This window comes from Oenanthe melanoleuca, chromosome 15 (assembly GCF_029582105.1).
Source record: "Oenanthe melanoleuca isolate GR-GAL-2019-014 chromosome 15, OMel1.0, whole genome shotgun sequence".
Lineage (NCBI taxonomy): Eukaryota > Metazoa > Chordata > Aves > Passeriformes > Muscicapidae > Oenanthe > Oenanthe melanoleuca.
In genome coordinates, this window is record NC_079349.1 from 12,583,393 (window position 1) to 12,607,037 (window position 23,645).

General features: G+C 51.7%; 1 protein-coding gene across 4 annotated transcripts in view; it reads left to right on the top strand.

The window, feature by feature from the left end:
• Positions 1-352: 352 nt before the first annotated feature.
• OSBP2 (oxysterol binding protein 2) overlaps positions 353-23,645 on the top strand; it is an 87,064-nt gene continuing 63,771 nt past the window's right edge. For 2 of the 4 annotated variants that reach the window (XM_056504373.1, XM_056504375.1), the window contains exons 1-3: positions 353-688; positions 7,667-7,744; positions 10,084-10,113. In XM_056504373.1, the coding sequence (XP_056360348.1) occupies positions 423-688; positions 7,667-7,744; positions 10,084-10,113 (374 nt within the window). In that variant the 5' untranslated portion in view covers positions 353-422. The remainder of the gene's footprint in view (positions 689-7,666; positions 7,745-10,083; positions 10,114-23,645) is intronic. The other 2 variants (XM_056504376.1, XM_056504377.1) reach the window with 2 other exon arrangements.

Genomic DNA, 23,645 nt, shown 5'->3' on the forward strand with positions numbered 1-23,645 from the left:
GGGAAGACCCCTCAGCAGACATGGGGACACCTGGCCAGGCAGGAGCTGCCACGCTGCCCTGCGGGCAGGCACCTCCTCAGGCACAGAACCCAGCCCAGGAGGGAGCGGCTCAGCGGGACAGCAGGATGGGGCTTCTCCTCCAAGCAAAGCAGGCGGCACGCAGGAGGATTTTCTATTTTCCGACCTCCCCCCGGCACGAAATGGCGGCAGGGGGCCAAAATGGCGGGGGAGGGGAGGGGGTGAGGGCGGGGGCGGCGCGCGCTGTTCCCGCCCCGCCGCCGCCCCGCCGCCGGGGGGCGCGCGCCGCCCCCGCCCTCACCCCCCCGGGGCGGTCACGTGGCGGCGGCGCCGCCCCCGGTCGGTGCGGACGGGCCGGGGCCGCCCCGGGAGCGGCGGAGCCTCGGCCGGGCCCCGCGGGGTCTATGGGGAAGGCAGCCGCGCTCTGCGCCGGCGGCACCCGCGGGCTGGTCTCGCTCCTCAGCGCCGTCCCCTGCCTGGCTTGCCACGAGCTGCCGGCCATGAACGCCGATCCGGGTGGCCGCGGCGGCGGGGGCCCGGCGGGGGGGCCGCCCGCCGCTCCCCCGGGCTCCGACACCTACAAGGGGTGGCTCTTCAAGTGGACCAACTACCTGAAGGGCTACCAGCGCCGCTGGTTCGTGCTCAGCAATGGGCTGCTCAGCTACTACAGGTACCGGGGCTGGGGGGCCGGGCAGGGCCGCCGGGAGGGGGGACACGCAGTGCAGATCGCCTCGTGTTGCTTAGTTCGGGCTTGTTTTCCTCGTTTAAAGCCAGACTGGGATTTTGATCCTGCAGAGCCGCTGCGGGGCCCCGGGATGATGGAGCGCCCTGCATCTCCCGTCCTTGTTTCTCTCCATCCCTCCGCTCCTGCTGCAGCGGCTGCTACAGCTGCCCAAATCGCAGCCAGACAGCCCAAACCCTCCTCCTCCCTCAGCTGGCTCACCTGCCCTGCCAGAGCCGGGAATCCTTCCCCCGGCAGCGGCCTGGGATGCTGAATGCCGGGCCGGGCTGGGGCTGTGCTGCTGGGGCTCCCTGCGCACTGCAGACCGGCTGTGGGCTCGGACACGGGGCTGCGTCCGAAGCGGTGTCACCCTCTGTAGCTCCTCTCGTGCTGCTGGTGAGAATACAAACATGGGTGTTGGTGTCCCTCTGTATGGCAGGGGTCTGGAACCTGAGGAGCTTTAATGTCCCTTCCCACCCAGACCTGTGATTTGGATCGTGTTTATTCTTGTCACTTGGAGCACAAGTGTTCTGTCACCCTCAGATGTTGGCCGTACTTCAGGACACAGAAACAATCCTGGTTATTAGAGGTGATTGGGCTTTATAAAATAATAAGTCTTTAAAGTGCCAAATCCCTTGAGACAGGAATTCTCTGTAAAGGTTATATGCCAAAGCTGTTTTTCCTCCCGACATAAAGTTCATCAGCTGATTTCCTCTCAGCTCCAGCTGCTGACATGTAGCCTGAAGCAGATCGCAGAACTCTAGCTCCCTGTCAGGTGGGAATATAAACTCTTCCAGCTCTAGGAGAGACCTGGAACCTGGGTCCTGGGGTAGGACCACAGCAGGTAGCAGTGCAGAAAGTAAATGATGCGTTTATCTACTTGGTGGTGTTGAAAACCCTCAAAGAACTTAAGCCAAACAACCTCCCCCCAAAAAATGTAATTACCTCTCAGTAATTCACCTAATTTACTGTAATCCTGTCTGGAATGCCTTAACTCTGCTCAAAAATGCTGTTGGAGTTTAACACCCCGCTTGTAACCATGTCAGAATATAATTTTTGTGTGTTGATGCAGAGTCTGTCGTGATCGAATGAGCTGTTTTCTTCAGCAATTATTTTGGATGGGAACAACCAGCTTTATTTTAAGACCATTTGATCTGTTTTAGGCTGAAACAACAAACAGAAACACCCAAGGAAATTATTCTGAGCGGCATGTGAAGGAGTTGAAAGTTTTTGAAGCTTTCAGGCGGGGCAGACCTTCAGCAGCTGCTTGGGGAAAGGGATGCTGGAGGGTTTTGTGCTTCTTTTCATCACTGGGCTTGATGACAACTGAATTAATTTGGTTGTGAGTCAGGAGTACAAAAATACAGTGCAGAACACGTGGTGAAATGTTTCTTAAATGGAGAAAAGCCTCCATGATACTCTGCAAAACCAGCACTCTGAAATAGTGGCTGTGTCAGCTTGAGTTGCTCATCTGGGAGCACTCCTTGGAGACAGTCTGGGGTAAAAACTGGCAGTTCTGTTTTGGAATGAGTTCTAGCTCCATGACAGGAGCCAGGCAGGTGTCAGGCTGCTGCCTGTTCACTGATAAAGAGCAGGTATCTATATTTGTCTCTATTCTGTAGAGGTCTGTGGCATTCTGAGAGTCACGGGTCTTGCTTTCTGCTGTCTCTGTGCTCATCCCAGCTCAGCAGCTCCACATCTGAGGTCTCCTTTCCTGCCCTTGCAGGTGAGCTGCTGTGCTCTCCTTGTGTTGTCACAGCACCCTTGATTTAGCTGTGGCTGCTCAGGAGTAGGAACTTCTTTGTAGAAACTTCATTTTGCTTGTGTGCTGAAATCACCTAAACTGGGAAAGCTGTCCCCTGGTGCCCAAGCTGCCTCCATGTGTGGATTGATTTCGTTCCAGGTTGAGGCTTTTTGTTGCATTTGGATTTCCTGCTGCTGGCTCTTTAGCTTTAAACCCCAGGCTGTCACGTTGCCTGGGAGGATTTTGGTTTGCAGAGTTGAGCTGCTGAAATCACGGGTGTCCCCTTGGTGTCCCTGGTGGTGCTGGTGTGTGGGTGGGTGCTGTGCCATCTTTTGGAGCTGTTCTGAGGGGTTTGCTCCAGCAGCCAAATCCAGTGCCTGTTTGCTGCCCAGTTGGTTTCACAGGGACAGTTTGCTGAATGAAAGCTTCTAATTACAGCATTTTCCCCAAATGGAACATTTAAAGCCTCCTGTGTCTTGGCTACGTCGATGAAGACATCAAGTGTTGCTGCCAGGGAAACTTCATGTGCCTTTGCTTTGTATTCCCTGCTCTGAACCTGTGAAAAATAACAACTGCTGAGGAATTCTTGAGGAGTTCCTGTGTAGTACTCTCCTCTGGAGTGAGGTGTGTGGGTTTGGGAAGTTCCTAAATCCACAGCAATATGGTTGGACCATTTTACTTGCCCTTGATTGTTATTCCTAGGTTGTTTTTTGACCAAGTTTTTTGGCTGATTCAGTGATGCTGGCGTGGGAAGGCAGTTTGGGGATGCAGGACTAGTCTGCTTGACTTGCTAATGATCCAAACTCTCTGAACTCCTCTTGCAGGCTGCCACTCAGATTAATCATTATCTATAATTAGCAGCTCTGTATGGGAGAATCTAATCACCTTGAACAGATAAGTGTTTTCAAGGAGATTAGAGAGGATCTTCAGGTGAGTATTAATTCATGGAAGATTGGCCTTGGCTCATGTGACCATGGATGCTCCAAGAGTGTTGTGTTCTCCCAGCAGCTTGCTGACCTTTCTTAAGGGCTCTGGGCTGTTGGCTCCTCTGTGGGATGGGTACCTGTGGGTTGGATGTCTGGAGAGCCTTCAGCAGTGCTTTGTGTGGCACAGGGTCTAAGAGTGAAAGCAATGACAAGTGGAGAGGGGAAAACCATGTCATTGTTGGGCAGGGAAAGGCTTTTCCATCAGGCAGCATTAACTCCTCTCTTAGAGCAGTGATGGGTGCCTGGGGCACTTTAGCTGTCTTGTCTGGGTCATCCTGCAGCTCATTTCCCTGGAAAAGCTTCCTTTCACAGAGCAGCATTCTTCACCAGCTCTGTTTATCCAGCATTAACTCTTGGTTGGCATCATAAGGGCTTGACCACAACCCAGAGTTTTTTTCCTGTTTCTTGTGCTGAGACTCCATTGAAAGCTGAGGAGGGGACTTCAGGAAGGAACTTGAAAACATCTACTGATGGTAGAGATGTGGGGGGATTGAGGGGGCCCAGGGGAGACCTCTGGGAGCTTCTGATCCAGCAATTCCCCCAGCACTGCCAAGGCCACCACTGCCCCATGTCCCCAGGTGCCACATCCACGTGGCTGTTAAATCCCTCTGGGGATGGGGACTCCATCACAGCCCTGGGCAGTTGTGCCACCCTCACCACTCTTTCCATGAAGAAATTTTCCCAATATCCAACCTGAGCCTCCCCTGTCCCTGTTCCCTGGGAGCAGAGGTTGACCCCCCCCTCCTGGCTGTCCCCTCCTGTCAGGGAGTTGTGCAGAGCCACAAGGTCTCCTCCAGATCCCTCAGCTGCTCCTCATCTCACTTGTGCTCCAGCCCCTGAAATCTCCAAGGTATGAGCTTGCAGAGCCTCTCCAGGCCCCTCTTCCAGTGTTGGACCACCCTTGGAGGGGAAAACTTTCCCTTCCATTTAGTTTGTACATGACAGAATGTGACACCCTGTCCCTCTGCTGACAAGTCTGGAGTGTTTGGGTTCTGAAGCACACAGGTTTCCAGGAGAGCTCTGCAGCTCTCCTGACTTTCAGCTACTTGTTTTTAAACAGTGATGAGTAATTGGTGTTCCCAGTCAGCTTGTTTGCCCATGGCACTCTCTGCATCCATATGGTGCTTTGCTGTTGTTCCTTGTAATTTGCCCATTCTGGAGGCAGCTCCTCGCTGTGCTTTGTTGCTGGGGACACGGTGCTGCCACAGCTCTGTGAGGACACTTCATGTCCACATGGCACTTGAGGGGTGCTGTGGGGGTGGGTGTGATGCTCTTTGGGCTGCTGGTTCCAGGCTGGGTTGCTCTGTTCCCAGCTGAGTGCTGTGGAGGAGGTCGGGCTCACTTGAGTCCAAGCAGCAACTGCTGCTGACTCTGCAGGGGGGTGTGAGACACTGATCTTATCCTTGAGGATGTTTCCCTCGTGGCTTGGGTGAGGGGATTTACAGCTGTGTCTGATTCTGCTTGATGGTTGCAAACTGTGACAAGAGCCATGGCCCATCTTTCTGCTTTATTTCTATCCATATCATCTTCATTTGGCTAGATGGGATTGGTGCCATCCCTCATCCCATCCCTGCAAGTTCCAGGCTGAGTTGGACTGGGCTTGGAGCAGCCTGGTCTTGTGGAAGATGTCCCTGCCCTGCTCAAAAGGGGAGCTTTTGAGATCCCTTCCCACCCAAACCATTCCATGATTCTATACTGGCCAAATACTCAATTTGATGTAATTGTCAAAGAAATAACTGGTTTGTCTTGTGCAGAGCTAAACTTTGAGGGGGCAGAGCACTCTGGATTTGTGTGGGAGCACAGCAGCCTGTGCTGCTGTCTCGATGCTGGTCACAGTTTTCACTCCTGGAGCTGTTTGCAGGGTGTTTATGGGCTCAGCTGCCTGGGTCCTTACCTGTTACCCCTTTCTGGTGTGCCCTGGTCCAGCTTCCATTGCTGGAGCACACACTGGTGTAGTTCTGCTTTGCTGTCCCAGGCAAGGGCAGGGGGTCACTGTCCAGCCCTGCATCTCTCCCACATGGTGCTGGAGCTCCCTCAGCTCACGGGCTGTGCTGACCTTTAGGAGCAGAGGTGGTTGTGGACTGGCTCCTGCTCCAGGACATCATCCATTTATCCATGGAAAACCCTTACCAGCCCTTGATCTTTCTGCTGTCATGTTGCTGCAGGAGCAGGATGGCTGTCCTTTGCCTACAGAGGTGACTGGCATCACCTGCCTCTTCCTGCAGCTCCCCTGCCTGTCTTTTTCCAGGGAAATACGTATTCAGCTCTGACTTGGCTTGCTCCAATTACAGGTTTAAGTTGGTGCTTGTGTGGCCTGTCATCCTCTGTACCCACAGTGAGTCACGGGGAAGGAGCTGATCCTTCTTGTCAGGAGTATTGTGAGGAACCTGCTGTGCTTTTCCATGCAGTATCCCTTGTGTCCTGCCTCATTTTCCCCTGAAAAGGGGTTTCCAGTCAGTGCAGTGTGCTCTGAACGATGGTGACATTCATTATCTGTAGGTTGAGTTATGCTGTAGCAGGTCAGACTACTGAGTTTGTTTGTATTTTGTGCTTGCATATCAATAGTTGTAGCTGGGTAACTCAGCCTGGTAATTTTAGGTGCCTGAACTGTTATCAGTGATATCAGAGCCCTCTGCTCCCTGTAGGTCTGTTCAGCTGATGACCAGCAGCTCAGGTTGTCTCCCTGAAATGTGAGTTGTCTTAGCGTGCTGTCAGGAGGGCAGGCAGCATCCTAAATAAAGATGGTGCTTCCAAACCTGAGCTAACTGGAGGTGTTAAATATCCCTCCTGGTCCTCATTATACTGTTTAATTATTGTAGTAGTTCCTGCAGCACCGTGGCAGGGATCTTTCTGCAGTTTGGTTTCGATCAAAAAGCTTGTTTAATAATGAATGACATAATATTCCCGTGTCTGCTGGCTGGGCAGGCAGAGCTGAAGCTGGAGGGAAGCAGAGCTGGGTGTGTGTGTGGTGCTGGGGCAGTGGTGCTGACTCACAGCCGTGTGTGCAGAGCCTGGGGCTGCCAGCGGATCAGCGCTGGAACAGAGATGCAGATGGGAGCGTGGGACTGCAGCAGCACAGCTCTGCCACGGAGCAGAGCAAATGGCAGCACATCTCCTCTCTGGGCCCCTTCCAGGCCTTTGGGATTGGCTTTCCCTCTGCAGGCAGGGCTGTACCTGGCCTGGGATGCTGCTCCCTGCTGTGACATGGCTGTGGGGCAGGAGCTGCTCACAGGTCACTTTGTGACAGGAGCACTGGTAGAGCTGCTGCTGTGTCAGCACTGTTGACTGTGGCCAAACCCGTTGTCACCTCTGTTTTCCCTGCCCTTCCTTTCACACCAAGCTGTGTTAGTATCGGCTTTCCTGACTTTTTTTTTTTCAGTTTTATTTTTATCTAACTCTTCAAGGCTATTTCTGCTTTGAATCACGACCGGATAGATATATGTGCCTGCAGTGACTCGGGGGGAGGTGCTTCATTCCCTAAAAATAGTCTTAATTCTCCAAATCTTTCTGGATGAGAGCACTGTCTGGGCACGTGTGGCTGTTTAAAGCATCTTCTGCAATGCATGTGGGGGTAAATATGGTGAAGTGGGAGTCAGAGCCTTTCTCTTTTCCTTCTTTAACACAAAGCAGTGACACTCATATCTGTTATTAATAGCTAGAGCAGATTTCTTCTAGGAACTTTTTAAGAAACATAGAGCAGGAAAGTGTTGTCCTTGGGGCTTGCTGGTTGTGCATTGCTGTTGTGAGTAAGTTGCTCTCACTTCAGGATGGTTGGCTGGCACAGACATCTAAACACTGTGCCTGGGTGGGCTCTCAAAGAACAGTGAATTCTCCTTCCCATGGCACAGCCATGGGTGTGACCGCAGGGCTGGGTAGCCTGGATGGGAGCAAAGCTCCTTTGGGGACTCACTTGGCCTCCTGGTGCTGGTGATGTTCAGGTGCAGGGCTTGGTTTCCTCAGGGATGCTCCCAGAGACGTGGGGCTGTGTGTGCTGTGTTCCAGCCCTGCTGTGTTGCTGTTCCCAGCTGACTTGGTGCTTTGTGCCTGTCACTCACCCCAGCATGGAATTAGAGTATTTGTCACAGCAGCAAATATCCATGGCAACTAATTCCCCAGCTCTGGAAATCTTCATGATTTTTGAAGTTTCTCTTTTCCTGTGAAATGCACAGGGGTGGTTCCACAAACTTTTTTTTTCAGGTCTTCTGCAACTGTCAGGAGTGGTGGCTCTTCTTGGAAGCGCTTGAAAAATACACCGGTCCCAGTTTGGAAGATGGGGTGAGTTTGGGTGGACTTGGCTGGAGCATGGACATGGGTGACTGGGATGTGCTCATGGCAGTAGGACACAGATATACCCCTCCTCTCCAGGACTAGCAGGAGTGCAGACCACAAGATTAAAGAAGCAGATTTTTGTCTCTGAGGTGTGGAGGTGCTGCGCAGCAGGTGAGGGTGGCAGCTGTGCCCACAGCTCGTGAGGAGTCAATCAAGTTGTGTCAGAGGAGGTTTAGGTTGGATTTTAGGAAAAATAAAGCACCAGGGTGTGCTGGGCACTGCCCAGGCTCCCCAGGGAATGGGCACAGCCTCAAGGCTGCCAGAGCTCCAGGATGGACAGGCTGGGATTTTGGGGTGTCTGGGCAGGGCCAGGAGTGGGACTGGATGATCCTGTGAGTCCCTCCCTACTCAGGAGATTCCATGATCCTGTGATTCTGTGCTCAGTTTCAGCCTTTGGTTTGAAGCCCTTTTTGGCAGGCTCTGTCCAGGAGTACTTGGGTGGTGCCTGGTGTCAGGGCTGTGCTCCAGCAGCCCCATGCCTTGTTCTTGGAAGGCTGAGACCTTCCATCCTTCCTGTGACTGATGCTGCATGCTGTTCATCTGCTGTTTATTATTCCCAAGTTGCCACTGTGGTGTTTCCCAGCAGGGCTTGTGGAGCAGAAGGTGCTGCAGGTTTATAGTGTGTGGTCAGGTGGAACTACTCCATGGCTTCATTTCACCCCAGCAGTGTTTTCCATTCCTTGTCAGTTGTGTCTCTGTGGTCTGTGCTGGGGAGAATCTGCTTAAGTCTCCCTGGCTTTCCATCACTGATGGAATTTTTATATAAGCAGGAGGAAGGGAGTGTTCAAACTAATTGTGCTGGTACAATGGTGACAGTCATCTTAATACCTCATGATTTACATTTGGCTCACATGACACACTATCAGCTCCCACTTGGAATTGTACACAGTGTACAATCTCCCTTTGGGAGCTGTGGTGGTGGTGGTGCTCCAGTTAGCTGTATCCTCTCAGGCATTGATTAGAGCACATATCATTTGATTGGTTTTTGGTAGCTGTGATAAGATCACAGTTCATTAGTTGCAGTATTTGCTGTGTAATGTTGTTATTAATGGGTGAGTGCCACTGCAGCTCAGCTGTGGGTGATGCCAAGTGAGCAGAGAGGTCACAGCTCTGGGTTTCAGATGGACCTGACAGGCTGGAGCAGCAGGGTGATGGCAGCCCTGGGATGTTCAGCCCTGCCCTGGGGCTGCTGCTTGAAGCAGCTTTGCAGAGGAGCCCCTGGGGACAAACAGGTGGCCAGGAGAGACCAGAGGTCACTGGTGGCTTTGGCTGTGTTGGCAGAAGTGTTGAGAGAAGGGACTGTCCCCTCTGCTCAGCAGAGGAGGGCCCTGCCTGGGCCATCAGTCTGCTTTGGGGCCTGCCAGGATGAGGCTGGAGCAGGGATGAGAGAGGGGACACAGCCTGGCAGGGTGAGGCACAGGGCTGGGAGAACCCCTGGGAAATCCTGCATGGACACATGGAAGCATGCTGACTTGGGAGTGAGCACTGACTACTGGGATAGGGGTCTGCAGAGGAAATTCATGGCTGTTGCAGCTGTGGATAGGCAAGGTCATGGGCAGCCTTGTCTGGATGCAGATGCTCAGAGCAGGGGGCTGGACCTGAGGTGTCTTCCAGACACATTTCATGGACCATTCTAGGGTTATTTCTGATACTTTTTGTGAATTTGCCTTCAACTCTCTGGGTGCTGATGGGGGATGAGGAAAAGCCTTGTCCTGTCAGTGCTGGGGGAGTCCTGGTGTTTCACAGACCATCCCCCACGTCCATGGCACTCTGAGTTGATGGGGGACCTGCCTGGCACTGGGACAGCCTGAGGATTGGCAAGCCAAATTTATGGGATTTACTTCTCTATCAGGCTTTTATCTGTAAAAGCTTATTTTAAGTACAGTGTTTTGCTGGAACACTTGGGAGGCAAAGACCAGTGGTATTTCTGATCCTTTTAGGAGTGGGATTGGCTTAGGAGCTGATGGTCAGGAATTTTCCTATTTTTTTACCTGTGCAGTCTCTGGGATGTCCCAGCTGAGTGCTGCCCTGGAACTGTTTTCCCAGGAACCTGCAATTTTTGTGGATAAACACTGACTATGTGCTGGGTGAGGCATCTGCCTCTCCCTCTCTGTCCTCTTCATTTTCACCTCAAGGAAGGAAGTAAAAATTTCTGCTTCAAAGTGTAAAAACCTATGGATGCAAGCTCCTTAAAAATTTAATTTTACATTTGAAAGTTGACTTGTAAAGGTCTGGAAATTTGTGCTTTGTTGCTCTGTAACAAGCCCATTTTTTCCTCCTTACAGTTGCAGACATCCAGGCTGGAATTGTTCCTTGTAAGTACCTTGAGAGGCTGCAGCTCTGTATCCCAGCACTGATAAGGTCTGTAATTGCTGGATTGGATTGAGTTCTGCTGCACAATTGCAGCCTTAAGGTGCCTTTGCAGTGCAGGAATGAAACCTCTGGCTGCCCATAGCTGGTATTCCCTATTTTTGGAATGTTGTAGGTTAACTGAAGCACAAAGCACAGGCAGTGAGAGCAGGATTGATCCCATCAAGATTTGTACAATTGATTTCCAAGTGCACAATACCTGAGCAGGTTTAATGGTTGTGAGAGTCAGGTTCTGCAGGCAGTGGAGGCTGAGAGCTGCAGGAAGGAATCTGTGGATGCTGCAGGGAGGCAGTGATGTGTTTGTGGGAAGCATTGGGGTTGTGGATGGAGCTGGAGCCTCTCTCTGTCACAGGGCTGTGGTGTCAGGCCTGGTGTGTCACAGGGTCAGACTTGGGGGGGAACAAAATCTTTAATCATGGAATCATGGAATGGCCTGGGTGGGAAACCCATCCAGTCCCACCCTGGGCAGGGACACTCTCCAGCATCCCAGGCTGCTCCAAGCCCCATCCAGCCTGGCCTTGGGCACTGCCAGGGATCCAGGGGCAGCCACAGCTGCTCTGGGCACCCTGTGCCAGGGAACAATTCCTTCCCAATATCCCACCCAGCCCTGCCCTCTGGCAGTGGGAGCCATTCCCTGTGTCCTGTCCCTCCATCCCTTGTCCCCAGTCCCTCTCCAGCTCTCCTGGAGCCCCTTCAGGCCCTGGCAGGGGCTCTGAGCTCTCCCTGGATCCTTCTCTCCTCCAGGCTGAACAATCCTAATTCTTGCAGCTTTAATATAGTGAGGGTAATGTTGGCAATTTAGTCCAAAGTGTTTCCATGAAGATTTACAATTTCTAGGGTTTTAGGAAGGATGAATTCGTAAAGTAACTAAACATCAATATGAAGAAGTCAGGCATTACCCTGAAGTGAGGCATCCTCATGTGGGTACAGAGAGAATTAGAGTTTTGTTTGACATTCAAGATACCATCCTCCAAATATTTCTGCTGTTTCCATTTGCCTTGTAAAGGAAGTAAGTGAGCCCTTTGTCCCAGGGGACAGATACATGAACTCCACTATTAGCATTAGGTGTGGCTTTGATTTCCAAATTCAAAATGTATCATTGCCATTCTGCCATATAATAGACCATTATACCATTAGGTGTAGTTTTAATTTACAAATTGGTTTATTTCTTATCCCAGTGAGGGATTAGTGCAGTCCTGTGCTGGCAGTTTGTGGGGACACATCCTGCTGCTTCACCTTTATCCCTTCACACAACCCCATGAGAAGTGTTTGTGCCATGCCAGTCTCTATAAAAAGAATCTGCTCCCATGTGGAAGTGTTGGAGTCAGGACAGCTTAGCTTAAGTGAGCCTGGATGTGATGTGATCCTGCTCCCACACTTGGGAAAAGGGCACTGTGCTGCTTTTCACTGCTCTGTGCTCCTTAATACCAGAGAGTCATGGAATATCCTGAGTTGGAAGGGACCCACAAGGATCATTGAAGGCTAACTCCTGCAATATGTTCCTGTGGGAGAATTCCCTGCAGTGGCCTGGCTTCTGTCCCCTCTTACACCATTTTTAAAAATCTCTGGTAACATAAAAAGAGATACAAAATTGAATGTTTAAACCTGCTTTTCTTCCTGCAGAAGAGTAAAGAAATAAAAATGGGTAGAGAAGGTTAAAAAAAAAAGTTTTCAAGCAGTTTGGTGGATCCTGGGAAGAAAGGAGGAGGATGGTCACAGGTTTATTTGTCCTCTGCTTGCAGTCCTGCTTGGAAGAACCAGCTGAGCACAGGGCTCTGTTCCTCTGCAGCTCAGCTGGCCTCTTCCTTCTCTCCTTCCTATGTCCTCCCTTGTGTGCTTTGGGCTCATTTGGTGGAATCCTTCCAGCTGCTGAACCTGCCAGGGTGAGACCCCCAGGGCCATGAGCCACTTCTTGCAGTCATTCAGGGAGCACATGGATGCAGAGAGTGGCTTCCAGGCCAAGCTTGGCCTTTTGTCTGTTTAAAAATTTTTATAAATAGGTGCTCTTTACCACGTGGGAGTTTAAAACTGGGAGATTCATCTCCCTGCTGTTGGCTGGAGAAGATGAACAGCTCTGGAGAGCTGGATTGCCTGTGGTGCTGGCTGCACTTGTGGTGTGTGTTTGCTGTCTCACACCTCACTGGGAGCGTGGATCACTGCTCAGATCCTGCTGGGACACATGGCAAGTGTCTCTCTGCTTCTCCCATTTCCTGTTTTCCTGCACTGGCAAAGCACCCAGGCTGTGTGTGGGATCTCTCTGCTTCCTTCCTCAGGTGGGGTTTGTCCTCAAGAGCAGCCAGAGCCCTGCATTCTCTCTGGTTTTGCAGTTGTTGCTGAGGCAGGGAGGTGTCTGTGGAAGGGAGCATTGCCTTCTGCCCCTGTGGAAATGAAAGGTGCTGTGGGATAAAAATAAGTCATTCCCAGCCCTGTCCCTGTGACAGGAACTGCTCCAGGGGATGGAGGCTTTCAGTGTCCTCCGTGAAGCACCAGGGCCTGGGCTGCAGTGGGATTTTGGGACAATCCTGCTGCTTCCCAGCAGTCTGAGCAGCTGAGGGGGCTGTGGTGTTGTCTGGCCAAGCAATGTGTCAAATTGGGGTTTTTCTCATGAAGAAACAACAGCTAAAGGGGCTCCAAAAGAGCTGGAGAGGGGGTTCAGACAAGGCTCTGGAGGGACAGGACAAGGTTTAAAGCTGAAAGAGGATTGATTTAGATTGGCTATTAAAAGGAAGTTGTTCCCTGTGAAGATGGGGAAACCCTGGCACAGGGTGCCCAGAGAAGCTGTGGCTGCCCCTGGATCCCTGGCAGTGCCCAAGGCCAGGTTGGATGGAGCTTGGAGCAAGCTGGGATAGTGAAGATGACCCTGTCCATGGCAGGGGGTGGAACTGGATGAGCTTTCAGGTCCCTTCTGACCCATTCCATGATTCTGTGGATTCCTTGGTTGCCTTTGTGTGTACAGCAGGGCTGTGGAAGCCCCTTGTCTAGAATGGGAAGGAGTGCCTTTGGGTGAAGTGCTGGTGCTGTTTTGTGGATGTGGAGCAGAGGGGTGGGTTGGTAGCTGATGCTGTGGGAGGTGTGAAGGAGCCCTGTGCAGGGAGATGATGGCCAGGCCTGGCTGCAGCCAGGGGAGCACAGAGGGGTGAGAGTGAAGGGCAGGACTCAGATCGTGCTGAAACCTCTGAAACGTTTCTGCATTAAACCCTCTGAGCATTTATTGCACCACACAAGTTGTCTTGCAACACAAAGCACTGAAATGACACAGGGAGTCTGGTCTGAGCAGTTGGGAAATTCACTCTTGTCTGTGTGTGAGAGCCATCCCTCCTGAAGGTCAATGACTTTGCCTTCCCTCTTGGCTGTTCCTGGTAACCCTCAGTCAATATCTGTAGGGTGTTTGCAGAAAATGTGCAGCCCTGAACACTGATCCCAGAGCATCTTGGATTACAGATTCATGGAATGATTTGGATTGGAAGGGAATTGAAATAGCATTTTGTCCAGCCCTGCCATGGGCAGGGACACCTTCCACTGTCCCAGGCTGCTCCAACCCCAGTGTCCAGCCTTCCTTGGGCACTGCCAGGGATCCAGGGGCAGCCACAGCTGCTCTGGGAATTCCATCCCCACCCTCCCAGGGAACAATTCCTGCCCAATATCCCATCCAGCCCTGCCCTCTGGCAGTGGGAGCCATTCCCCCTTGTGCTGTCACTGAGACTCAATGCAGAAGGATGTTGGATCTCACAGTGAAGCAGCTGGGGTGTGCCAGGCCTGTCCCCAAGTTGTGGCCAAAATCACTTGGGGCACCTGCAGGATTTGATTCAAAAGCACCCTCAGTCCCAGTCATGGCCCAGAAAATGGTTAACTCTTGATTTCTGTTGGAAATGAAACTCTTGGCATTTCCAGCATCTGGAATAGCAGCTGCCAACATTTTTTGTTTTATGGGTGGTGTTGTAAGGGCTGGGAAAGGTCTTGCACTGTGCCACACTGCCCCTTGCTCACACTCACACTGCTCCATGGTTTGCTGTGCTGCTTGCATTTCCCTCTGTTTCCTCAGTTCTCGTGGGAAACCTGCTCTGCCCAGGGCTGCTGACCTCCACACTCCTCAGGAGTGTCCTGCAAGGTCAGCTGATTGTTTCCTGGGTACTGGAGGTCACAAAGGCACCTTGCATGCAATACTCAAGTTCGTGCTCCCCCCTTCTACTCAAGTAGTGATTTCCTGCCCACTGGAGTCTGTTCTGTTCATGCTGCTGCTGCACTGACCACTTCCCCAGGGGTGACTGCTCCAGAAGGAGGATGTGCTGATTGTGGAGCTGAGCGTGGATTTGTCACAGAATAAAGTTCTGGGTGGTCACAGGAGGCTGCAGAAATTGCTGCTGTTGGCTGATGCTGGGTGTCTGCTTTGAGCAGGGGCAGCTGTGTGTGCTGTTCAGGGAGAAGATGGAACTGGAGGAACCTCTCCATGTCTGTCCTGGACACATACCTGAAACCTGCTCTACACAAACATGTAGGAAAGTGCTTTTGAACTGAGGAGTTCATAGTCAAGGGCTCAGAAGCAACAGTTCAGCTTTCAAAGATGAAGTTTCATCTTTCTTCCCATGCCTTAAAATAGAGGAAAAAATATATTTATGCACCCATGTGGGCTTTGCATCCGGATATCTGTCCTTAAGGAATATTTCATCCAGAAGGAAATTCTGCATCTAGATATCTATCCCTAAGAAATATCTCATCCACTCAGAGATCCTGAGCTATAATTGAGCATTGTTTGAAAGCTGGCAAGAAGTCAGGAGTGTGATGACTTTAGAGTGATGTTTGAGGTCACAGACTGTAATTCATGTGCTGTCTCTGAGGGAAATTTATTGGGTACTGAAAACATTAACATTGACAGTAACTTGCAGAAAAGAGAGATGCTTGCAGCATGGAAAAATTTTTGGAAGTGAGCTCTTCTACTCACCCTCATTCTGGGAAAGAAGAGATGTCTTGTGCTTGAAGCAAACACATTCCTAAAGTCTGTAGTCTGGAGAACCAGGATTTTTTTAACCAGTCTGAATATTGTAAATGAAATAGGAATAAAAATTGAGTTTTAATGTTGACTCTGTGTGCCCTGTGTCCTCTTATGTCCTTGGCTGGGGTGGTGAGAAAAGACAAACATGAGTTGACTGTGGCTGGTCTTTATGCTGATCATTTAACACAATTCCCAAGGGCTGAAGCACCAGTAAAAACTTGAAAGCAGAGGCTGGACTGAGAAAAATGACTGCTTGAGGCTCTCATCTGCTGCAGTGTGTTTGTTTCTGGTGTAGAAAAGAGCATTTGTCAGATGAACCTTGTGTGTGGTCACTCCTTGTTCCTTCTTGATTACAAATGAGCCACCAAGCTCGTGAGTCAGGCCTGGCTCTGGCCTTGGATTGTCCTGCTGGCTTTGGAGGTGACAGGATCTGAACCAGAACATCCATGATTGAAGTGATATCATGTAATAAACTCAGGGCAAATGAAAATATTGGTGGGCATTTGTGTGGAAGTTGTGGTGAGAATTTCCATCTCTGGATCCTTGGGATTTTTGGAACATCTGTGTGCCCAGCCTGGCTCCGCACAGCAATTCCCAGCTCCATGCTCAGGATCTGGCTCCTCACAGCCATTCCCAGCTCCATGCTCAGGATCTGGCTCCTCACAGCCATTCCCAGCTCCATGCTCAGGATCTCCCCACAGCCATTCCCAGTTCCATGCTCAGGATCTCCCCACAGCCATTCCCAGCTCCATGCTCAGGATCTCCCCACAGCCATTCCCAGTTCCATGCTCAGGATCTCCCCACAGCCATTCCCAGGTCCATGCTCAGGATCTGGCTCCCCACAGCCATTCCCAGCTCCATGCTCAGGATCTGGCTCCCCACAGCCATTCCCAGCTCCATGCTCAGATCTGGCTCCTCACAACCATTCCCAGCTCCATGAGCCCAGCCTGGCTTCCATGAGCCCAGCCTGGCTCCCCACAGCCATTCCCAGCTCCATGCTCAGGATCTGGCTCCCCACAGCCATTCCCAGCTCCATGCTCAGGATCTGGCTCCTCACAGCCATTCCCAGCTCCATGTTCAGGATCTGGCTCCTCACAGCCATTCCCATCTCCATGCTCAGGATCTGGATCCCCACAGCAATTCCCAGCTCCATGTTCAGTATCTGGCTCCCCACAGCCATTCCCAGCTCCATGCTCAGGATCTCCCCACAGCCATTCCCAGCTCCATGCTCAGGATCTGGCTCCCCACAGCCATTCCCAGCTCCATGCTCAGGATCTCCCCACAGCCATTCCCAGTGGCTTTGCTGAAGCCCCTCAGCTGGTGTTCTGGTTTCTGGGCTTTGAGGGACAGCAGTGTCTCTGTGCTGGGATGTACTGGGATGCTCTCCTGAGCTCCCAGTTCTTTAATTCTGCTCTTGTGGGGAGGGAAGCAGTGAAAGCCCTTTTTGGGTGGGAGTGGGGCCAGACCAGCTCAGGGAGCTGCATTGCCCTGCAGAGCTGGGGGTGGTGGAGCAGGTGAGGCCCCAAACCTGTGCCTCCAGGAGCTCCTTGGGTGCCCATGTTTGCAGAGCTGATATCCTTATCAGCCAGGGCCACACAGTCTCTGCAGAGGTGCAGAGCAGATAGCACAATGTGCTGGGAGGAGTGGGAGTGCTTGCTAGTAAGTTTTTTAAGATTAAGTTTTTTTCTTTTTTTTTTCCATAAAATCTCCAACACAAAGTCTCTGTGCTAACCATATCTGCTGATATCTGCACTATGGCTTAGTTTATCTCCTGGCAATTCTGAGGTGTCCTGGTGGAAAACCTGCACCATGCATGAGAGAGGCAGAAATGTGGTATAGAAGGCAATCCCAGAGGTGTGCAGCAGGATGGACTTCAGAGTATCTTTGTGTTTGGTGTGGGAGTCTTCTCAGTGAGAGCACTGCAGAAACAACAGTGAGGAACAAGAGGAAGGGAACTGTGCCTTTTGCTGTGATTCTCATTTTGGCAGGGAAAGCATTTTGGGGTCTGAGTGCATATTTGCAGGTTTTACACAGCTTTTCAGGTAATGAGCCCCTGTACTTGGCACCCAGCTTGGATATGTTGTATATTGAGAGGAGCTTCTCTGTCTTCCTCAGCCACCCAGCAGCTCAACTCGATGGTATTTAGGAGCAGAGGTGAGGGGTAGGTGGCTGGCTGTTGTGTTCAGAGCCCTTTCAGCTTGGCAGTGTTGGTGTTCCTGCCCTGAGCACGTCTTACACTCTTGCACTTCCCCAGCAGATGTTCTGATGGAACTCTCTCACACTGAAGATGCTTCTGAGCAGGAGGTGCTGGTGTTGGCAGAACATCCCATCCTCCTGGGGTGTTGCATGGAACCTTCCTGGCAGTGCCAGCTCCTGCACTGTGGCTCTGAGGGAATTGGTCTGACAAATTGCCTGTCCTGAGCTCCTCTGGAGGCTTTTCCCCTCTCTGAAGCACAGAGAGACAAGGGCTGTTTGTGAATGATCTGGAGCAGAAGGTTCTTCCTTGTCCCTCTGCTGGGGTGGGTATTGCAGCCAAATGAAAGTGGAAAAGCACTGGAGAAAGGAGTGTGAGTTCCAGATTGCTGTGCTTGTTGCCTGCTTACAGAAGAGCTGTATGGCCAAATCTTCCTTAAATCCATGCTTGGGTGCTGTTGCTGAGGCTCTTTGGTGTTGGGTCCTAGTGTGGGCAGGAGTTTGTCCTGGAAACCAGCTTGGGAAGCTGCTGGACAGGTTGTTGGGGACTATTCCCATGATCTGTGGAGGTGGTGAGTACCTGAGGTGCAGACATCCCTCAGGCTGGTGAGGATTGCAGCCAGGATTGCATCCCTGAGGTAGGTGAGGATTGCAGCCAGGATTGCATCCCTGAGGTAGGTGAGGATTGCAGCCAGGATTGCATCCCTCAGGCTGAGGATTGCAGCCAGGATTGCATCCCTCAGGCTGGTGAGGATTGCAGCCTGGATTGCAGCCAGGATTGCAGGCTTTCCTTTAACCCTGATTATTCCCAATCTGTGCCCATCCTGACTGGAGCCAGTTGCAGATCAGATGGCCTTTAAGTAGATCTAAATCCTATGTTTTTGCAGGAATCTCAGCCCAACACTTGCCATGTGCTTGTTTGGGGTTGGTTTGTGCTTCCTTGGTTTTGAGGAAGAGGAAAAGAGGAAGCAAAGGGGAAATCTGAGCTGGTTGTCACATGGAGCTTGTGGTTTGTGAGAGCCCTGCTAACCAGCTGTGGTGTGTTGAACTCACTGGGAAAATACCTCTGGAGCCCCATGCCTGCATCCCCTTGGGTATTTGAGTTCTGGGATTGAGTTGTCATGAACTCCCTTTTTCCTTGAACCCAGGGACAGCAAAAACCCCAAGAGGGTTGGTTTCAGTGTTCCATGCCCTGACTTCAGGCCTGTGAGCTCAAATTCAAGTGTTTTTTGGGATTCTCATGCCTAAAAGGGAAGCAGAGATTTCACTGGCTTTACACCCCTAAAAATGGAACAAAGGACATGGGAAATCTCAGTTTATTGGGAAGTGTGCTTTGGAGCACTTGTGCAGATGGGTCTGATATTTCAAGGATGGAGTGTGGGGTGGGGGTAACAGGGAATTCAAGCTCCAGATGTGGCCATGGGTGCTCTGAAGTGGGAGCTGAGCCATGAGGAGCTGTTGTCCCTCATGGTGTGGGTGACACTGGGAGGGGGTGGTGGCACAAGAGCCTTTTGTTGGCAGTGAGCAGTGGGGAGTGCAGCTCCTGCCCTGCCCCCTGTGGGAATGCTGTGAGCTCTCCCCAAGCCAGGGAGCCCTGTAGACTCCAAATTCCACATGGAAATCCTTGTGCTGCATCCTGTGGGAAGAGCAAGCTCTGCTGCTCAGGCACAGCAGGGACTCAGGGCTGTGGCATCTCTTGTGCTGCCTCCCACTCTTGGGAAGGAAATAAAATACTGTCCCCAGCTATTCATTGTCCAGTTCTGCCTGGTTTGTTCCCTGTCCTTGATTTATCTCCTTCCCTCTGCTGCAGCAGTCCTTGCACCTGATTCCAAAGGATATTTCCCAGTTGGTCATGGGTGTAAATATTTCTTTATGGCTGCAAAGCCCTTAATTCTGCAATATTTTCCAGTATGATGAGAAATGAATTTTGTAAACTGGTTTCTACTTAATCCATAAAAGAAACAGTAGAAAAAGCAGGTCTTGATCATTGAGTCTGGAGAGGTCAGTGGTGTAAGAAGCAGTGAGAGTGTCACAGAATGATGGAATAGTTTGGGGTGGATGAGACTTTAAATATCATCTTGTTCCACATCCTGTCATGAGCAGGGACACCTGCCACTGTCCCAGGCTGCTCCAACCCCAATGTCCAGCCTGGCCTTGGGCACTGCCAGGGATCCAGGGGCAGCCACAGCTTCTCCATGGGGGGGATTCTGCCCCTCTGCCCCACCTGCAGAGCTGCCCCAGCCCTGGGCCCAGCACAGGAGGGACCTGGAGCTGCTGGAGAGAGTCCAGAGGAGGCCACAGAGACACTCCAAGGGCTGGAGCCAGGCTGGGAGAGCTGGGGGTGCTCACCTGGAGAGGAGAAGGATCCAGGGAGAGCTCAGAGCCCCTGGCAGGGCCTGAAGGGGCTCCAGGAGAGCTGGAGAGGGACTGGGGACAAGGGATGGAGGGACAGGACACAGGGAATGGCTCCCACTGCCAGAGGGCAGGGCTGGGTGGGATATTGGGAAGGAATTGTTCCCTGGCACAGGTGCCCAGAGCAGCTGTGGCTGCCCCTGGATCCCTGCCAGTGTCCCAGACCAGGCTGGACATTGGGGTTTGGAGCAGCCTGGGACAGTGGGAGGTGTCCCTGCCCATGGAATGAGATGGTCTTTAATGTCCCTGCCAACCCAAACCATTCCATGATTCTATGATGTAGAATCAGGTGTGCTGAGTTCTGAGGCTGATAGCAAAGCAATGGGTTTGAGATAATCAGGGAAACCTGCAGGACAGGAGTGTGAATGTATTTCAGGATATAACTGAAACTGTGTTTGGATTTCCCTCTGGAGGTGCTTTAGAACATGGGTGATATTGGAGACTGGCCTTGCCAGCTTTGAAGGGGACCCTCAGCTCAGGGTTTGTGTGGCTCCCTGCTGGGTTTCAGGTGGATAATCCAATTTGGAGACCTGAGTGTTTCTGGCCCCTCATGATACCAGATGCTCCCAGCCAGGACAGAATGTCACAAGGTCCCTGCAGGTGTCACTCCCTCCCTGCTTGGCTGAGCTGGGGCAGCTGGAGCTGCCAGGATTGCAGCTCTGGTCCTAGGCTTGGGCTGCTGGGAGCTCCCTGAGCTCCTGTGGATGCTCAGGCTGGAATTCTGCTGTGCCTGGGACACTAGGACAGTCTCAGCTCCCTGCTGGGTTCCTCTGCCTGATGCTGTCAGAGCTGTCAGACAAGAAGTCAAGTTTTAGGAGGGACAAGGCTACCCAGACTGGATCAAAAATGGTAAGAGAAATTCCATGGGCATCCCTTGTGCTTGATAAGTGTTGGGAGCAGAGTGAGCTGGGTTTGTTCATTCCTTGCTATGTCCTGTTAATTTCCAGCAGAGCCACACAGTTATAATTACATATTCTGTGTAAAAGCATCTTCCCAGCATCCAGAACTCAGTCTTTGGCTGTTGGGATAGCACCAAAGCCACAGGTGTGGAGCTGGCAGGCAAAAACTATTTTATTATCTCCTTTTTCACCTTCTTCTCTTTGCTCTGTAGATAAACCTGTCCTGTGAGCCCTTACAGGGAGATTTGTTGTTTCTATCCAGGGAGATTTGGTAGAGTTGTTAAAAACTGGGAGCATCTTTCTCTTGCTGAGAAGCTCCTGGAGCTCAAGTGTCCCTTCAGAAGTATGAAGCAGGTCTTTAAATTATAATTTGCTGCTCTTTTATGGCACTGCAGTGTGTCAGGCTGTAGAATCCAAGTCACTGAAAATCAGACTCCAGGAGTTTTAGACTGAATCCCTTTTAAGGAACTGATGCTGTAAATTGTCTTGTCAAGCTCTCTGTGTTTAGATTTGTGGTGTTAAGGAGCTGAAGCAGCTTTTCAGTCAAAAAAAGGGTGAAATGCTATAAATAATACTTTTAAAAGAAAATCTTTCAAGATTTTTGCAAAACCTGTCATTATGAGTGGCTGGGATACAAGAGCTGTGTTGAGCTGGTAGGTAGGGTGGGTGATGGATATGCCAGAATTTTCACCAGTCTGAAATTTCTGTGATTCTGTTGAAATAAAAAAGGAAAACATATATTCAGAGCAACAGCATCTTCTGGCTTGGACAAAATCCATGTGGGAATTGGGACCTGTGTGTCCAGAAGAGGTTGGACAGGAGGTTGAAACAGGGTCTTGCTGGCATTGTGGTAAAAGATATCCATGGTTTTAGAGCAAGGAATCTCCTCTCTGGTGGTCTTTGCACATCCATAACAGCACTGCCCTTGCCACAAGCCTGATTTTGGGAATAAGCCATGACATCTGGGTGTGATCCTGTCCTGCCCTGTCTGGAGCTGGGTGCCTGGGCTGGGCAGTGCTGCCCTGTGCTGATCACTCAAGGTTTCCTTGGAGTGTCCTGGTGCTTTGGGATCTTGCTGCTGGCAGAAGGGACATTCTGATGTTGATGTGATGGTGGGTGCTGTAGTCCTCCCTGTGGTATTTTGGGATATTTTTTCTCTCTGGTGTGTCCTGGCCAGGACTCTCTCCAAGGCTGTTGTTCCCCCCAGCCTCCCATGCACAGCTCTAATTCTGGCTCTCCGAGGGCGAATCCCGGCAGCTTTTGCTCCCTCACAGAGCTAAAAAATCCTGGAGGCTCAGCTGCCTCCACCTCTGTGTGCTCCATGTCCATGTTTAACCTCCCTCAGCCAGGTGTTTTCCACATGCAGCACTCCAGTTGCTGTGGGAAGAACTGGGAGACGTGCTGGGATCAGGTTATGTAAGAACCAAGCAGTGGATGAGCAGATCCAGCTGACCAGGAGGGCTCTGAAGGGCACCTCTGCTGCTTTCCCCATGTGTGGATACAGGAGATTGCTCTTGGCTCCAGGCTGGGTCAAGTTCTTGCCTGTGTGTGGGTGCTGATGGATAGGAATTGATTTCCTGTGCAGATTGGCAGGGAAGGGAGTGGAGGAGTTGGAAAGTCTGCAGTTGGTTTAGTGCAGTCACCTCGGGGATCTTTGCTTTGTGGAGAAGAGAAAATGATTTTAGCAGCTCTCTCAAGGTGGGAAGGGATCCCTCCTGGGAACACAGCATGTGCTGCAATGTGAAGGGACGACTTGGGAATGAAAATTGAGGCTTTATTCCTTTGGGGCCAGCTCATCCCCTGCAAAAAGTGCAACCACAGAGTGCACTGGGTCTGAACTTACCCTGTGGTGCTGAGAGACACGAGCTGTAAGTCTTTATGAGGCATCTGGAAGAATTCATGTCCTCATGTGAAGCTTGGATACAGCCCTGGGATAAATCTGTCCCACAGAGCAGCATCAGTCAGGGCTGAGCAGGTGTACTTGAGATGTTTGGGGGGTTTGGGGACTTGAGTTGCTGGCCAGGCAGAGTGGCTTCCTCCAGTGTAACAAGCAGCCTCAGGAATCAGGTTGGCAGTGGGTATCCCTGGATTGCTGCCCATTCTTCCTGGGAGGGACCATATCTCCATCCCATAGTGAACTTGATCACCAGCACTTTCTGAGAGCAGCTCTAGGCTGTGCCTGTGAAACCTCCCTGCTCCCGTGTTCTTGTGGATTTACAGAGTCTTTGAGGTTGGGAAAACCCTCTGAGAGCATTGAGGTCAAAACTTAACCTGCCACTGGCAAGGCTGCCACTAGTCCATGTCCCCCAGTGCCACACAGCTGTGAAATCCTTCCAAGGATGGGGACTCCAGCACTGCCCTGGGCAGCTGTGCCAGGGCTGGACAGATCTTTCCATGAAGAAATGTTCCCAAAATCCCCCCTGAGCTCCCCTGTCCCAGCCTGAGGCCGTTCCCTCTCCTCCTGTCCCTGTTCCCTGTTCCCACAGCCCGACCCCCCCGGCTGTCCCCTCCTGGCAGGGAGTTGTGCAGAGCCACAAGGGCCCCTGAGCCTCCTTTTCTCCAGGCTGAGCCCCTTCCCAGCTCCCTCAGCCTCTGCTGGGGCTCAGCCCCTTCCCCAGCTCTGTCCCTGCCCTGGACACGCTGCAGCCCCTCCAGGCTCTGCTGTCAGGAGGGTTCCAGAGCTGCCCCAGCACAGGGGAGGGGCCCTGCCCTGCTCCTGCTGCCACCCCAGGGCTGGCACATACCAGGTCTAAGCACATTTGGACAAAAACAACGATGGAAGGGAGAGGGTAAAAAGAGCCACAAAATGCTGGAATTCTGGTGGAGGTGGTACAGCTGGGAGAAGGGAGAGAAGCAGCAGTGGGAATGAGATGAGAAGGACAGTTCTGTGAATTTGGTAACTTTGCTTTTAGAGCAGCCAGAAGCAGTGGACACAGTGGGATGTGAGTGTGTAAGGAATGATGCAGTGTTGCTCCTCCAAGGG